Source organism: Mytilus trossulus, chromosome 6 (assembly GCF_036588685.1).
Source record: "Mytilus trossulus isolate FHL-02 chromosome 6, PNRI_Mtr1.1.1.hap1, whole genome shotgun sequence".
Classification (NCBI taxonomy): domain Eukaryota; kingdom Metazoa; phylum Mollusca; class Bivalvia; order Mytilida; family Mytilidae; genus Mytilus; species Mytilus trossulus.
This window is the reverse complement of record NC_086378.1, coordinates 26,431,502-26,449,853: the sequence shown is the minus strand read 5'-3', so window position 1 is coordinate 26,449,853 and position 18,352 is coordinate 26,431,502. Positions and strand designations below refer to the sequence as shown.

At 33.7% G+C, this 18,352-nt stretch overlaps 1 protein-coding gene across 1 annotated transcript in view; it reads left to right on the top strand.

Annotated features, from left to right (window-relative positions):
• The first annotated feature begins 4,257 nt into the window (after positions 1-4,257).
• The window catches only part of LOC134721004 (multidrug and toxin extrusion protein 1-like), a 46,829-nt gene continuing 32,734 nt past the window's right edge, over positions 4,258-18,352 (top strand). The window contains exons 1-5 of the mRNA XM_063583647.1: positions 4,258-4,373; positions 13,243-13,344; positions 14,333-14,401; positions 15,653-15,701; positions 16,147-16,246. Of these exons, the coding sequence (XP_063439717.1) occupies positions 4,266-4,373; positions 13,243-13,344; positions 14,333-14,401; positions 15,653-15,701; positions 16,147-16,246 (428 nt within the window). The 5' untranslated portion in view covers positions 4,258-4,265. The remainder of the gene's footprint in view (positions 4,374-13,242; positions 13,345-14,332; positions 14,402-15,652; positions 15,702-16,146; positions 16,247-18,352) is intronic.

Genomic DNA, 18,352 nt, shown 5'->3' with positions numbered 1-18,352 from the left:
GAAAAATGTTCATCAGTGTTACTGTCTGCCTAGGCCGCTGCAGGTAACAAACACAAAAACCAATCTACAAAAATAAAAACAATTTTCATTATGTACGAAAATACATTATATGAATCAAATAAAGATTCTGTTCTTACACCCATTATTATTCACATTAATAAAAAATAACACAAATAAAATACACTAAGTCAGGTGGGAGGGTGGGAAAACTTTACTGCACCAAAAGCGAACCTCGAATGACAATATCTTTAATATACAAAACCGCCAAAAGTATAGCACGAAATATTTGAAATGACCTTATTCAAATATTATGGTCGGTTCTAACTCGACCAATGAAAAACATTTAACCTATTATATACTTTCAAACACGTGTAATTTTATAAACAAATACACGTGGTAATGTTTACATAACTTTAATAAATATATTTACAAAAGCTGTTGACTTTATCCAATGTCTATTAGCACTATAATGACATTTTGTGGCAGTCAGTTTTTATTGTTGGAGGAAGCTGGATTTACCGAAGAGAACCACGTGTACAGAACTTCGGTAGAAAACTGACGATCCTAGTCAATTAAGATAAGAGTCGGGCGCAATTGTCACGTGCGGCAGTCAAACTCACAACATTGGTGTTGCCAGGCTTGTGATACAGACAATTGTCTACTTTTGTTTTCCTTTATATACTTGTTCTTCTGCGTACATCACTCGGACACATTTGTCCCTTGAAAATCGATGTACAATAATCCATTAGATAACCGCTGTATATTGAACAGATGATCACAGATGCGTCCTGTATCTTTTCAAAATCAAGGAACAAAACATTGTCTGATCATACTTTATCATTTTTTTCTTTTTCATTTTAAATCATTTATATTTTAGGACAAGATCTGCAGAAAATCTTATGCTTTGTGATCCCATATAGAGACTGTACTCATCGTGGTTTTATTTTTTACTACTACTAACTTGAATTCCCGGGAGACACCGATAATTTTAGCTAAACTAAAAATTGTAGAGGGGGAATTCATTTTTATTTTCACATCCCATCAATGAATCAACGAATGACTTGCTAAAGTAATTATTTAAAGAAATGTATTGGTTTATGTAAGAAAAAGTTACGATGCATATTAAAAGCATATACGTTGCGCACGATATTGGTGTCATTTTGGAAATATGGGTAAGAAGGCGGGTTATTCAAAGCCAAGCTCTTATCCTATACAATTAATATGCATGTTATGCATATCATTTGAAAGGGAATAAACCAAAGAAATCAAGAACATAGATGATTTTGTGCTTTGTATATTTTTTAATGAAAAACTTTGCTCATTTCGATGCCTATAACGTCATTTCAAGGGTGTCCCGCTGTTACAATTTTGTTTTATGTGCGTCTTTGAAATTTGGATTCATTATTAAGTAGAATGGTATTAATTTTACAACTGTATTGTATACATTAAATGATAAATGAAGTAATAGACGTTTTTAACGTTAAGAGAAGGAGTATATTTCTTTTATAAAAGTCATGGGTAATAAAACTTGGTGTACAGTAGGTGGATCGGGTCGTGCACTATGTTTACTTTTATTTATAGTCAAATTCTTACAAAAAAAGATCATTAACTTTAATCTTTAAACGACGTTCTAAAGGGTGAAGTAGGAAAATTTATGTAAATTAAAACTGTATTGCACTAAAATTGACTCAAGTGACACGAAGCAGACGGATGTGAACTGGCCCGAATCTAATACAAACGCATGAGTAACTATATGATCATGTATTTTTTTGGTTATCTTCTTAAGAAAAAATTCAAAACATGTTATTTAAATGAATTTCCGCCAACGTTATATCGAAAAAACCCAGTTTATCAATGTGATATAAGGATGAAGTTAAAAGAGTATAAATAAACTTGATAAGTAATTAAAAGAAATCTGCAGGGATAAAAGAAGAAGCTGACATAATGACACCCTCAGGGGCGGATCCAGCCATTTTAAAAAGGGGGGGGGTCCTAACCCAGAACAAAGGTGGGGGCTCCAACTATATGTCCCCATTCAAATGCATTATTTGGCCAACAAAGGGGGGTTCCAACCCCCGGAACCTCCCCCCCCCCTGGATCCGCGCTTGCATCCTCCTGATTATTGTTACATATTTTAAACTGGTTAAACTTGGAAAAACGAACTCAATACCAAAAGGCAATACTTTTTTTAAATCATAACAAGTAAAATTGAGAATGGAGAATGTATCAAAGAGACAACAACCCGACCATAGAAAAAAAACAATAGCAGAAGGTCATCAACAGGATATGGTTCTACCTATTTACAAATAAAACTTTCATTTTACTGATAATCAAAATTATCATTTACGTTCGTTAATGAAAAATTATTAAATTTTCAAAATTATTAATTTTTTCATAAATTGTGCAAATTAATATTCTTTTTTAATTGATATCTCGACTATGTAAAATTGCATATTGTGTATACATCACTATTATATTGTACTTTATTCATATATTTTTGTTATATTGAGGTCTCTCAGGAAGCTTAATGTTAACCAATAGGATATTATACTTATTTATTTCAATCATTGTCCCAAAACCATACACTACAACCAGTTATAATGATGAATGGCTGTTTAATGTCCTGTAGTAAATAAATGAATATTTGGGACGAAATTATTTTAATGTAATATAAACAGTGAATTGCAGTAGACCGGCACGCTGAGCCGGATATCTAACGTACTTGTCTACAGGGCAGCAGTCCACAGGAAGTCATGTTACTCTATCCAGACATAATTAAAGTAGACCGACACGCTGAGTCGGATATTTAACGTACTTGTCTACAGGGCAGCAGTCCACAGGAAGTCATGTTACTCTATCCAGACATAATTAAAGTAGACCGACACGCTGAGTCGGATATTTAACGTACTTGTCTACAGGGCAGCAGTCCGCAGGAAGTCATGTTACTCAATTCAGACATAATTAAAGTAAACCGACACGCTGAGCCGGATATTTAACGTACTTGTCTTCAGGGCAGCAGTCCACAGGAAGTCATGTTACTCTATCCAGACATAATTAAAGTAGACCGACACGCTGAGCCGGATATCTAACGTACTTGTCTTCAGGGCAGCAGTCCGCAGGAAGTCATGTTACTCTATTCAGACATAATTAAAGTAAACCGACACGCTGAGTCGGATATCTAACGTACTTGTCTACAAGGCAGCAGTCCGCAGAAAGTCATGTTACTCTATCCAGACATAATTAAAGTAGACCGACACGCTGAGTCGGATATTTAACGTACTTGTCTACATGGCAGCAGTCCGCAGGAAGTCATGTTACTCTATTCAGACATAATTAAAGTAGACCGACACGCTGAGTCTGATATTTAACGTACTTGTCTACATGGCAGCAGTCCGCAGGAAGTCATGTTACTCTATTCAGACATAATTAAAGTAAACCGACACGCTGAGTCTGATATTTAACGTACTTGTCTACAGGGCAGCAGTCCGCAGGAAGTCATGTTACTCTATTCAGACATAATTAAAGTAAACCGACACGCTGAGTCGGATATTTAACGTACTTGTCTACAGGGCAGCAGTCCGCAGAAAGTCATGTTACTCTATCCAGACATAATTAAAGTAGACACGCTGAGCCGGATCTAACGTACTTGTCTACAGGGCACCAGTCCGCAGGAAGTCATTTTAATCTATCCAGACATATTATGCTGTCTCTGATCCGACCAGTGTTTGTTCGTACTCTTTAATGCCGCATAATAAGCGGAAAAGCATCAAATACCAATTTCAAAGTCTTTAGTCCGTTTTTAACCGGTGACATCCCGCATACTAGGCTAACACGATACTACGAGATTACTAACTAAGACGGATTCCAAAAACAAGCAACCAATAGCTAGATTTTGTCAATACACATATCCTCCATGTATAATATCTTCTTTCTCTCATTCATGACAAATTGTGGGTACACTAGAAACTCTACAAGATTGAACTGAAGGGAAGGGAAAGACATTCCTGCTTCTGGTTTTGACAGTTGAGAACTATTCTACTTAAAGGGTAAAACACAAAAAAGAAAGTGTAACAAACCACTTTATCTAATTGTTCAATACTGTTCGGTCATTCACCCTAAAGTGAATTTAAAAACTACGTTTTACCAAGAGTACACGGGTTTCTAATCCTTTCTAGGACTTAAGGGCAGAATGCCAACTGAGTTAGGAAATTAGAGAGCCTTAAGCTAAATTAATATTTATCTTAATAATTGTAGCTATGGGTTGTATGATTCTCAATACGTTGGAAGACTCTTGCGCTACGGTACGAAAGAAAATCTTTCCACATGGATACAGAACTGAGCTGATAGAACTTCTACGGATAGCCTGGCCGATTGTAAGTTAAAATATATACCCAATCTAATTCAATTACATCCCAGCTCCTTTGTTCTAACAGGGGTGGTCTGAGCAGTTTGAGTTTCTTTGTTATGCATGCTTTCCTTTGTTTTGTATCATTTTGACGGTAACGTCTTGTCCACTATAAAACTTTCAATTAATTTTACGGAAAAGATGATCTATCGAAATTCAAGTAGAAAAAATCCAGTGTATAAGCCGGGATTCGAACTCAAAACATTTAACATAGCAAGCCACGAAACATACCACTACACCATGACGACTGGATACGTACTAACTGTAATTTAGCATGCTTAAAGGAAGCAAGATCTTTTTATAAGTGGAGCGAGTTGGCAGACCCTTAATTAGTAAGGTTTTAAACGTTTTCGTTAATAAGTAAGTTGTCAGACTGATTGTTCAATTTGATTTTACACTTTTTCAAAAGTGGAGCGAGTCAGTTAACAAGATTTGGGCGATTTTCTTTCTCTATAAAGTGGCGATATAGTATGGGCCGATTGACAAGTGGGTCGAGTTAACATTGTTTGATATCTACTCATCGTGTTCGGGGGTCATAAAGGGTATACATAATATAGAAATATATAAAGTATATTAAAATGGTTGTGTGGCGTTCTAAACTAGATTTTATGAATTGTAAATGGTTTTTCGTCTAATTTAGAATAGCTGGGATGTAAAATAGTTATCCCATTCGGACTTGGTGTGTCTGTATTAGATCACTCTCTGGCCTCCGGCCATCAGTATGATCTTACACTGACACACCGCATCCTTGTTGGATAACCACAGATAGTAAGGTCGTAATATCGAGGAGCGTTAAGTACAGTGATTTTGTCATAGTTTGGTTAAGTTGGTCATGGATAAGTTATGTTACTTCCCAAAACGATTGCCTCAATTCTTTTCAAATGAGCAAATAAAAGGCAAATTAAATGTTTGAATCTATATTGTAAGTCAAATTATCTAAATTGAAATTGTTGTTTTTAAGAAAATAAGGCAGGATAACCAAAATATCCAAATTGGTATGGATTGGTTAAGCGATTGACATGGTTCAGTTAAGAGTCTAGAAATTTGTCAAGGATAAAGAAAGAAGAATCATATTCAAAACAGTGTGGTCCTGGCCATATCATTGATTGACGACCTAAATTATCCCATTGACTGGGACAGATTAGGTGAACGTTTGTCGGTAACAATCACTGCTCACTATGTACTTTTTAAAGACACTGAATCTGTGGGGTCACCAAAGGTTCTCAACACCTTAATAAAGCAATTCGAAAAACGAATCCGGAATAATACGATGTGTTGATTTGTATCAATAATATAAATCAAAACATAAAGGTTATTCCTGAATAATTTTTCGAATTATTTTATTATTAAAGGCGTTAAGAACCTTTGGTGACCCCACAGTTTAAATTCTATAATAAGTAAGAAGTGAGCAATGGTCGTTACAGACAAACGTTCACCTAATTTGTCACAATCAATGGGATAATTTAGGTCGTCAATCAATGGCCAGGACCACACTGTTTTGAATATGATTCTTCTTTCTTTATTTAATACGAAAATCTACAGTGCCGTTATACACATGCATGTTGTTTTGTTCTATGAATTATAACCCTGAGTTTTCTATCTTATATGCCAAAAAATCCTCGCTAAAAATTCCGGTCGACCTCCTACGGCACCCATTAGTAGTTAAAGATTTGATTTCATTTCAACAAATAAATTAATGACCTTCATATACGTGTCGCTTAGAACACAGCCATATACCAAATGGTCAATATTAATCATCCATGTAATTTGCTCTATGGGGTGTTTGCAGAATTTCAAGGAAGCAATTTATGGCATGTTAGTCAGAGGTCTCAGTTATTTAAATTAAATAAATCTTTACCGTTATAATAGGGGAAAATGTACCATGATTTGTCAAAAGCAGTTGATTTCAAAATCGTCATGGAAAAATTAACTCTTATGTTTCCTTGTAAAGTTTTTGTAGTCGTCTGTTTGCATTTTCGTCCCTTTTTAACACAGTGGAGTCAGACTTATGGATTTTAAACACCCCTTTGCATCGTTTCCTCGTTTTGAAAAATAAAAGTAACCTTAGTTGCATTCTACATTTACATGCCTTTCATCTTAAAATAAATTAAACAACTTTATTAAAATATCCTTAAAGCACTCAGGGTGTCTTTTTAAAAGTACATTTAGATGTTTGTGAACCTAATTTTAGATTCAATAAACGAGGATATTATTTTTTATATTTCTTTTAAAAGAAGTAAAGTTGTTATATGTTATCAAATAAAACTATATTACCACTTTTCAAATTAAAATGCACTTTGCTTGTATAGATACTTTTAAAATAAACACGAATATTATCAATAAGATCTTAATCAAACGCATATATAACACGTCATGTATATCGGAATATATGAACTGATAAAAAAATCACCACATGCGAAATTTACTACATGTTTCGTTAATAACGTCATAACCAGTAAAAAAAATACCGTATACAATCAAAGTCATCATTAACACGGGTGTCATTCGGTTTATCGAGAGAAATGGGCGTGAAAGAATATCTAACGGCGGTCAAGTATTGAGAGACGATCGTGAACGTTCTGGTAACGGATCGTGAAAGACATTTAATCGAGAGGACATATGAAAGGTCAGTAAATATTCTAATTTAATTTATTACACAGACACATTTACGACAAAATAAAACTGTCTGTCAAAATGGTTCAACATTATGATCAGTATGTCAGAATATCCAGTTTCAAAAGTACACAGTTATTACAAAACGACAAAAGGCAGATTGCATCTCGACATTTCAATGACATAAAAAATGTAAACAAACACGATTTTCTTCACAAATTCGACTAGATAATCTACCTTTATCAAAATAAGGACATTGTATTTCAATTAATTAAACGATTCTCATAGTTATTTAGTATAAATATAATCTGAAATTTGGTAAATAAAGAACTATTCACACAAGATTGATTTTTTGGATCGTGAAAGATCATGTACCGCATTTTTGAAGATCGTGAAAAGGATCGTGAAAGATCTGATGCTACGAAGACGTTCAAATTATTCTTCCTTTAAATGATAATTGATATTTGTCATTGGTATTGAGACAGGTTAGATAGGTCAATATCCTCCATAGGTTAAAGCATTTCAAAGAATTAATATTTTCAGAAAATGAAAAGAAAAAGAAATGACAACTACGGCAATAAGAAAAGACAGTGGGTGACAAAACGCCGAAAAAAAACCAATCCAGTGAAGGTGGGCCAATGGAAGAGGTTGAAGATACAGATATTATTACAGAAGCAGCTCAAGAATATTGTGAAGATGATGTGGAAATGAATGAGATAGTAAAGTTATTACCAATTGTTATCAAAGAAATAGCAAGGTTTGGATTCCTGCAGTATCCTTTAATGTTCTTCAATCTAATAGCAAATGAGAAATTCGACTTTTCAAATATTTGCTTTTTATTGTTTTGTGACATTTTAAGGTTTCGGAGTACACCTACAACAATATTAATGCGGTATCCGTTTAAAGAAACCCAGCAGTTCTGGTACATTGGTAAAATTCTATTTCATTGACGTTTTCAAAGGTTTATGACTGGATATAAGAACACTGGCCAATCATGTCATACAAGCAAAGGATTTTTTGATCCCGACAACGCTCTCATCAATTTTGCCGTTCCCAGCCATATTCATATTGAGACTTTTAACACAGATCTGAATCTACCCGATATTAAAGGACCCGGTAAATTTGATTTCATCGTTAAGAAAGTTGTTACAACGAATCCATCCAATTCTTTTGCACTAACATTTGATGGTAAGAAATTGGCACCCGGTTTGACAACTGATTCTGGTGACGTCGATTTACTTGGATACGAAGAAATACCACTGAAAATTAAACAGGACCAATTTCAAACCATGTATAAACAGATAATGGATTTATATGATCGTCTGAAACATTTCGAAGGCTCAGTTCTGATCCAACTAGACAAGAATGAATTTGTAACAAGCCTAAGATATGTATCTTTCAATCTCAGTCTTGCGACTAAAGACATGCGCCAACTAATTAGCAAACAAACTTACGCACTCTATAAATTTATACTGAAAGATGATTGGAAATTGGCAAAAACTACTCCTACGTTATTGATGTGATTAAAACAAATATATACAGGGCAAAGTCTGTATGATTTTTTGTTTGATGGATAACATTTTGGTTTAAACGTTGCATATCCATATTATTGGCTAACTAGTGTCGGTGTGCCTGAAGTGCACTAGACCGATTCACAGAGCTGAATCTTTTACACTTATTTAGACACGTTATTAGTTGGTTTTTGTTTTTAACTTTCGAGGTAAAGTGTTGAATAGAAAAAAAGATAATAGCTTTAATATTCTCCCTTATCAAAATAGTTACAACCAATTGCAGATTTATTAAATGGTAAAAGAAATACTGATTTCTGAGTGATTACTAGTATTAAGTCTGGTCACGCATTTTCTTTCACGATCGAAAAAATACGTTGCCTGATCTTTCACGATCAAGTTTGATGGAAATTCAACAAATTCAAGGTTTTCATAAACAAATTGACGCTTTTAATGGAAGAACATACTTTAATTTTACTGTACTGTCAAATGCACCAAAGATTAAATTTCAAATATATCATAATATTCTGAAATATGACCATTATAGGTACACAAAGCGTGTTATTTGTAATTAATTTCATAGACACGCATTGCGCCTTTTGTGTTTTTTCAAAAAGTACTTCATATTTTCTTTGTCTTTTTTCACAATTATGTTGAGGAAGTTAAACCATTTTGACAGACATATTTTTTTGTTCGGATTTTTTCCGCGTTTTGAAAATTTAGCGATTTTTTAAAAAGATTCTGAACTAGAATGTACATTAAATGCCTTTCACGATCCGTTACCAGAACTTTCACGATCGTCTCTCAATACTTGACCGCCGTTAGATATTCTTTCACGCCCATTTCTCTCGATAAACCGAATGACACCCGTGATTAAGCAAGATTTAAACGTTATTGGAATAAAATCATACCATATTTATGTTGGTTAAGGAGCAGTTGTGGATACAAATGTATAATCGAATAAAAAATATTCGACTCCTATAATATAAGAGAGGGACGAAAGATACTAGAGGGACAGTCAAACTCATAAATCGAAAATAAACTAACAACGCTATGGCTAAAAATGACAAACAGACAAACAATAGTTCACATGACACAACATAGAAAACTAAAGAATAAGCAAAACGAACCCCACCAAAAACTAGTGGTGGTCTCCGGAAGGGTAAGCAGACCCTGCTCCACATGTGGCAACCGTCGTGTTGCTTATGTTATTATAACAGATCCGGTAAATAGTCTAATTCGGTGGGTCACATTCATGAAAGAGAAGGGGGTTGTAGTTAGGAACATATCCGATATCATTTGTGAAACGGTTATTCCATAACGGTCAACCAACTCATGAAAGCGTCCATAAAATTAACAATGTTATGATTTCAATTTCACCATTTGGAACCCTTGGTTAAATAGATTCCTTGTGAGCAGCAACTCTCTATCAAGAAAATCATGATAGGAAAACTTTTGTAAAGTGAGTGGATCCATCAGTACGAAAAAATAAATGTTAAGTGTATTTTATGCATTTATTTCATTTCCCACCGTTATGGACGAAGAACACAGATTAACCATGGCACCATTACATGCCCTGATGCAAACTTCACCAGTTTTTTGGTACATATTTCGTTAGTTATCCGATATTAAGCCTGACAGTCCTAGCTTGACCACCGACGAACCAATCATTTATATAGACAATAACTGTTTAGTGTCTTTTAATATCAGCTGTATTTGTACGAGGCTAGAAAACAAGATGTAGCCGAGCTTTTAGCGAGCTATTACACCCGTTACGAGCCGAGTTATTGTCTTTATCCTGCAATTAATTCTGTATAATTTTTGTGTTTTTAAAGACATAAAACACATGTTTTACATTAATTTTCGATTTGAAATCCCTTACGCCCGTGTAGTAATACAATACAGTAATCACATATTCAGCTGAAGTTCGCAAAAAAAAGAATATCGAATGATCAACAATAATGCATCGCTCAAGGTGAATAATTATATATTTTAACATAATTTCAACATTAAAAATAAATAACAAAACATTGTCCAATTTGAAACAGGAGTGTACGAGTTGCTCTACGCTTCAGACTCGAAATTCACTAAACATAAAATTGAGAATGGAAATGGGGAATGTGTCAAAGAGACAACAACCCGATCATAGAAAAAAATGCATGCTGAAATTGACATGGTTGTTACACAATCATACAGATTCAATTTCTGAAATCGATAGTTGTCATCGTAGAAAAGACTGCTGTTCATGTGTCAGAAAATTGGTGTGATTCTTATTGCTCTAAAGAAATGTTTGAAAACAAACAGAACGTATAAAAGTAATCGTTAACTCGCAATTGATACGTCATTGGAATGTAACTGTAATACACATTCTGAGATCACGCAGGTTCATACAATACTCAGTCTGGCAGTGGGCGGAGCTTTTAAACGATATCTGTATAGTTTACAGATACAGCATAGCGATATCTGTGGGGCTGTATCTGTATATCAGGAAAATTTCCTAGTCATATTTCAACAACTAAAGATGAACATAAACATATTTACCTACTCCAAGAAATATATATCAATCTTATTAATTTGCCTCCTTTGAATGATTGGCAGACATGCCAAAATTCCCGTTTGCAGTACTGACATCTTACTTAAAACAAAACTATGCAGAGGAAGTGTAGAAATTCAAAAAGACATATTTTACTCTATTGAGTAGGGGTTGAACACTCCACCATAAAAAAAAAATCTGTACGTGGGTGCCGTGTGAGTTACTAATTACGAGATAAAAAAACTTTTAATTTTACTTAGTATCTCCAAAAAAAAATTTTTTGAGAAGACCACTTGTTTTTCATCAACTGTAATCGTCTAAGACTCAGTGTAATTTTAGATATAAACATAGTTTCTGGAAATGTTTACTAGTAGTCGTAAAGTCAGAATCACAATTATGACTTATCTTAAGATAAAATCTTTTTGATAACACGACTAAGAGCAAAAAATGTCCTCAGATGATCTATGAACATATCTTAGTCCTAAGACACCTTCGACGAAACAGCCTCTATCTATGAACATATCTTAGTCCTAACACACCTTCGATGAAACGGCCTCTATCTATGAACATATCTTAGTCCTAACACACCTTCGATGAAACGGCCTCTATCTATGAACATATCTTAGTCCTAAAACACCTTCGATGACACGGTCTCTATCTATGAACATATCTTAGTCCTAAAACACCTTCGATGACACGGTCTCTATCTATGAACATATCTTAGTCCTAAAACACCTTCGATGAAACGGTCTCTATCTATGAACATATCTTAGTCCTAAAACACCTTCGATGAAACAGCCTCTATCTATGAACATATCTTAGTCCTAACACACCTTCGACGAAACAGCCTCTATCTATGAACATATCTTAGTCCTAACACACCTTCGTTGAAACGGACTCTATCTATGAACATATCTTAGTCCTAAAACACCTTCGATGAAACGGTCTCTATCTATGAACATATCTTAGTCCTAAAACACCTTCGATGAAACGGCCTCTATCTACGAACATATCTTAGTCCTAACACACCTTCGATGAAACGGCCTCTATCTATGAACATATCTTAGTCCTAAAACACCTCCGATGACACGGTCTCTATCTATGAACATATCTTAGTCCTAAAACACCTTCGATGAAACAGCCTCTATCTATGAACATATCTTAGTCCTAACACACCTTCGATGAAACGGCCTCTATCTATGAACATATCTTAGTCCTAAGACACCTTCGATGAAACGGCCTCTATCTATGAACATATCTTAGTCCTAACACACCTTCAATGATACGGCATCTATCTATGAACATATCTTAGTCCTAACACACCTTCGATGACACGGTCTCTATCTATGAACATATCTTAGTCCTAACACACCTTCGATGAAACGGCCTCTATCTATGAACATATCTTAGTCCTAACACACCTTCAATGATACGGCATCTATCTTAGTCCTAAGACACCTCCGATGACAGGTCCTCTACCTTAGTCCTAAGACACCTTCGATGATACGGCAGCTACCTTAGTCCTTAGACACCTTCGATGACATGTCATTTAACTAATTGCAACCAACATATTAATATGCATTAGCAAGCTTCTTGTATAAGCTAGCAAATTTCAATAATATTTTCCAAAACATGTCTTTTATTTGATTTCATGATTTAGCTGGCCACTAAAGGTTTTTGTATTATCTATTGTGCTTGACCATGCCAAAATTTCCAACTGACCAAAAGAGGGACAAAAGATACCAGAGGGATAGTCAAACTCATAGATTGAAAATAAACTGACAACGCCATGGCTAAAATAAAAGGACAAATAGTCAAATAATAGTACAGAAGACACAACATAGGAAACTAAAGACTAAACAAAACGAACCCCATCTAACACTGGTGGTGATCTCATGTGCTCCGGAAGGGTAAGCAGATCCTGCTCCATATTTGGAGCAAGTCATGCGATCTGGACCTTTAGTTGTTTGGTAGTTGGTTGTCTTTGGTCATATGTTGATTTTTTATGACACTGGTGATTTTCGTCTGGTGTTGTTTGTAAATTATAATCTGTATTCACTCAGTGAATACGTAAAATGTAGTAAATGTGCTCAAATTTGAATAAACATAATAATTGATGATTAAATACAATATAGTGGTGTATCAGGTTTTTTTACTTGGTAATAATTTTGTTTTCATTATAGACAATAGAAGGCTTTTTACAGTATGCTATATTGTCCGTGAGTTTTTTATTTTGTGGACATCTTGGGAAAGAATCTTTAGATGGAGTTCAGTTAGCTAGCTCAGTAAGTCAAGACTTATACCAATCAAATAAATATCACACAAACAGTATTTAGGAGGGGGCGGGGTTAGGATAGCGCTTAGCGATTACATATTACATTATCGAATTAGATTTGAAAAATTCCTGAAAACAATCCATCTACCGTGCCATGAGCCACTTTCACTTTAATTTAAATGTGACGCGAATATGAAAATATAGCGGATCAAAGTGAGGAAGCTATAACTGTTAACATAAAAAACTTTTATGATTTTCTCATTCGTGCAATACCTTCTGCCTCAACATCAATCTAATACTACAATTATCAGACCGCTTGCAACTAGTTCAAATCTTTCATTTTTTTCGGAATATATTTTGAAATTAGATTTACTATTTCAATACCACAGATAATAAATTTGGTACGAGGATATTGAAATGTTAAATATTAACAGTCCTTTAATGAGTTAATAGATGTGGTATGAGTGCCAATGAGACTACTTTCCACCCAAGTCACAATTAATAAAAGTAACCAATTTTTGGTCAAGGTATGGTCTTCAACACGGAGTCGTGGATCACACCAAACAGCAAGATATAAATGGCCCCCAAAAACTACTAGTTGAAAAACATTCAAACTGGAAAACCAACGGTCCTATCTAAACGAGAATCAAGAAACACTTATAAACCACATCAACAAACGACAGCTACTAAACATCATAATATTATATTGACGAAAGCAAATTGTATATTTGCGATATCATTTTGTTTTTGTGCTTAGAGCCGATCTTTAAATTTGTGGATCAAAGATTCAAAGAAAACCCTTTTAGATGTACATTGTTTTTCTTTTTTCTGTAATACCACTATTCCATGTTCCGAAAATTGCAAATCATTCCTCACCTACATGTCTAATTCCCCGCATGAAAATGTCCGGTCAAGAGCATGTAATTTATTGTGGTTTTTTTTATAGTTGTTATCTGACATTTATACTTCGTTGATGGTTATTGTCATTTATATTTTAGACAATAAATGTTGTTGGTTTTTCTGTTATGATAGGCCTTACTACTGCATTCGATACTTTATTGTCGCAGGTAAGTTTAAATAAATTATTGATCTTTGATTGTTTTAGTAAGAAAATTATTTTAGTAGTAACAAATTGGTGATGTTTGAAAACTCGACTTAAGAGCAGATACAACCGACGTCCCCCACAGGGTTTTCAACACAGAGTAAAAATCTCGCACCCGGAGGCGGGCTTTAGCTGGCCCCTAAATAAAGTTCAGTAAAAAGGACGCCACAATGAACTCCAAAACATATAAATGAATCAAAATTCAAATTATACAAGATTAACGAAAATCATAGGCCCGGGCTAGGGACAGGCGCAACTTGTGGCATTGTTACACATGATTCGTAAGATCTCAACCCTCCACTTTACCTTAAGCCAATGTAGAATAAATAAACAGACTGCAATACGCTAAGTAGTGTCTAGAAAGTTTGATTTCTAATCTTTCAACAATAGATACTCACTAGAATATATTTATCGGATAACCCGTAAGGTTTAAGTTCAACTATATTAAGAAAGAGCAGATGGGGTAGAACTAAGAATTGTGTCGCCGTGATGGAAATTATTAAACGTTATAACTCAACATAATATTCTATAAGATGGGTTTTTTTTCTGAAACTGATCATCCCAGTTATTTTCTTTCACCTTAAAGTCGTGTACATGTACCAGGAAACAAATTAACAAATTCACAAATCAAGAATTCACTCAGACGTCTTTTTGAGAAGCCCATGTAAATTATCAATAGACCAAGTATGTATGAAAATAAGTTTAACTGATACAAACTTCAATAATACACACGAATTAAGTTATGCGATATGAACACAAAAGCAGAAAATAAGCTCATCATAGATACCAGGATTGAATATTTTTATTTACGCCAGTCGCGCGTTTTGTCTACAAAAGACTCATCAGTGACTCTCGAATAAAAAAAATGTTAAAAGGCCAAATAAAGTACGGGGGGACCAAACAATTTCCTAAAAGTTTCGCCAAATACAGCGAAAGTAATTTATTCCTGAGGTAGAAAAACCTTTGTATTTCAAAACTTCAAAATGTTGTTAACAGTTAATTTATAATTATGAACATATCCATGATAAATCAAGTCAACACAGAAGTGCTGACTACTGGAAAACATACTTAAAAGAATATGAACTAAAAGTGTCAGAAAAATACACAGAAAATATAGATATTGCTTAATCATGAACAAAAGGCATCTTTATTTGCTGTTATCTGTCTATTCCCATTACTTTTTTTATAAAAGTTAGCATTTTTTTTTATCTTCTAGACATTTGGGAGCCATAACAAGCAAGATCTTTGTTTAATTTTACAAAAAGGTAAGTTTACCGCTATCAATTTGACAAATTATTGTTAGTCTTATGTAATCACTAACAGGGTTTTTTCAATCATATTTTAAAAACTATATAGTCTAATTTTAACTTACTAGCCTAAGTATGATTTGGTCAGGATGCCAGGCTAAATTTTACTATTATTATATGTAAACATCTCCTTAAAACAAAAAGAGAAAATTATTACAATGGTTCAACAACTATCGTCAAATTATTCACGTGAAAAGTAAAAAAAGCAAAAATAATCTACTCGAAAGAGTTATGGTCAAACCAGAAAAACAATGCCAAATATGAGCAATGCTATTACCATGATTACGACTGCTGCAGTTGATATCTTTGTTTTATTTTCATATATTTCTAACTCATTATTGCAAACAATCAAGTTAATTTCTGCAAAACTACAGTCGAATTGATGACACTTTTTTTTTTTTAGGAATTTTGATAATGCTATTGGCTTGCATACCTATATTCGCCATCTTTGTTAACACGGAATATTTACTGATCCTCGTCGGCCAAAATCGTGAGGTAGCAAAGTAAGTATGAACCGCAGGTGGCAGTTAGGTCCGCTGCTGTATGCCCTGAGGTAATCGGTGCCCTCAGGTAATCGTGGTAATGCGTCATTGATTAAATACGCACGAAAATATAGTTCTTATTTAGATAGAACTTAATACCAAATTTTAATGTGACCAAATACCAAAGATGTCAACAAACTTCCCAAATGATTTTATAATTAGTATTCACCGATCATTCATTTCGTATGTACGTGTAGGGTGGGGATGACTGGTAAAATTATAAACCTTTTTTTTTTATAAAAGTTCAATTAATGATCTGAAGTATTCATTCATGACAGGGTTACCTGAGGTAACCCCAATTATAACAACAAATACAACCATTAAACTCAAGTCAACTGAGGTAACCTATATAAACATCACATAAACAATACAAATCTATGAAGTCCTACATTCTAAATTAAGAAATTGTGTAATTAAAATATAAATGTATACACTTGCAAAGTATGTAGTAATATTTATAAAAGTTCAATTAATGATCTGAAGTATTCATTCATGACAGGGTTACCTGAGGTAACCCCAATTATAACATCAAATACAACCATTAAACTCAAGTCAACTGAGGTAACTTTATATATACATCACATAAACAATACAAATCTATGAAGTCCTACATTCTAAATTAAGAAATTGTGTAATTAAGATATAAATGTATACACTTGCAAAGTATGTACTAAAAATTCTTTCATAACAGGGTAACCTGCGGTAACCCAAACAATAACAGCAAATACAACCTATTTAACTCAAGTTAATTCAGATCACCTTTACATATACATCCCATAAACAATATAATTTCAATGAATTCCTACATAACAAAAAAAGAAAGTGGTTTATTACAGCATTTTAATGCATTTACTAGCAAAGTATCTACTAAGTATTTTGTTATGACAGGGTTACCTCAGGTAACCCATAAAATAGCAACGAGTATTATCCATTGATATCAAGTTAACTAAAGTCGCTTTTCCGATATATCACATAAACAATACACATCTATGAGGCCTACATGTATAATAAAGAAATTTTCCGATTACAACATAAATGTTTTCACTAGCAAACCATCTAATAAGCATTCTTTATAACATGGGTACCTGAGGTAATCCCAGACATAATTACAAATATAACCCACTTAACTTAACTGAAGTAAACTGAGATCACCTTTACATGTACATCAAATAAACAATACAACTTTCATGAAGTTCTACATTTAAAATAAAGAAGTTTGTTTATTACAATAAATGTAAACACTACCAAAGTATCTACGGAGTATTCATTCATGACAGGGTTACATTAGGTAACCCCAATAATTACAATAAATACAACCCATTCAACTCAAGTTAACTCAGGTTACATTTATATATACCTCGCATACAAAATACAAATCTATGAAGTCCTACATTTTAGATTAAGAAATTGTGTCATTACAGCATAAATGCATATACCAACAAATTATCTACGAAGTATTCTTTCATAACAGAGTTACCTCATGTTATTTCAAAAATAACAACAAATATAATCCATTCAAATTAAGTTCACTAAAGTCGCCTTTCCTGAATATCATATAAACAATACTTATCTATGAAGTCCAAAATGAAAAAGTAAATGGTTTATTAGAAGTTAAATGTATACTCTGGAAAACTATCTACGACGTATTCTTACATGACAGGGTTACCTCAGATAACCAAAACAATCACAACAAAGATAACCCATCTAACTCAAGTTCACTCAGGCTACCTTTAAATATATATACATCACATAAACAATACAAATCTATGAAGTCCTACATTTCAAATTTAAAAAAATTGTGGAATTACAATATGAATGTATACACTAGCAAAGTATCAACTAAGAATTCTTTCATAGCAGGGTTACCTGAGGTAACCAAAACAATAACAGCAAATACAACCTATTTAACTCAAGTTAATTCAGATCACCTTTACATATTCATCGCATAAAAAATATAACTTCAAAGAATTCCTACATTAAAAATTAGGAGGTTGGTTTATTACACCATAAATGCATATACTAGCAAAGTATCTACTAAATATTCTGGCATGCACGGTTACCTCAGGT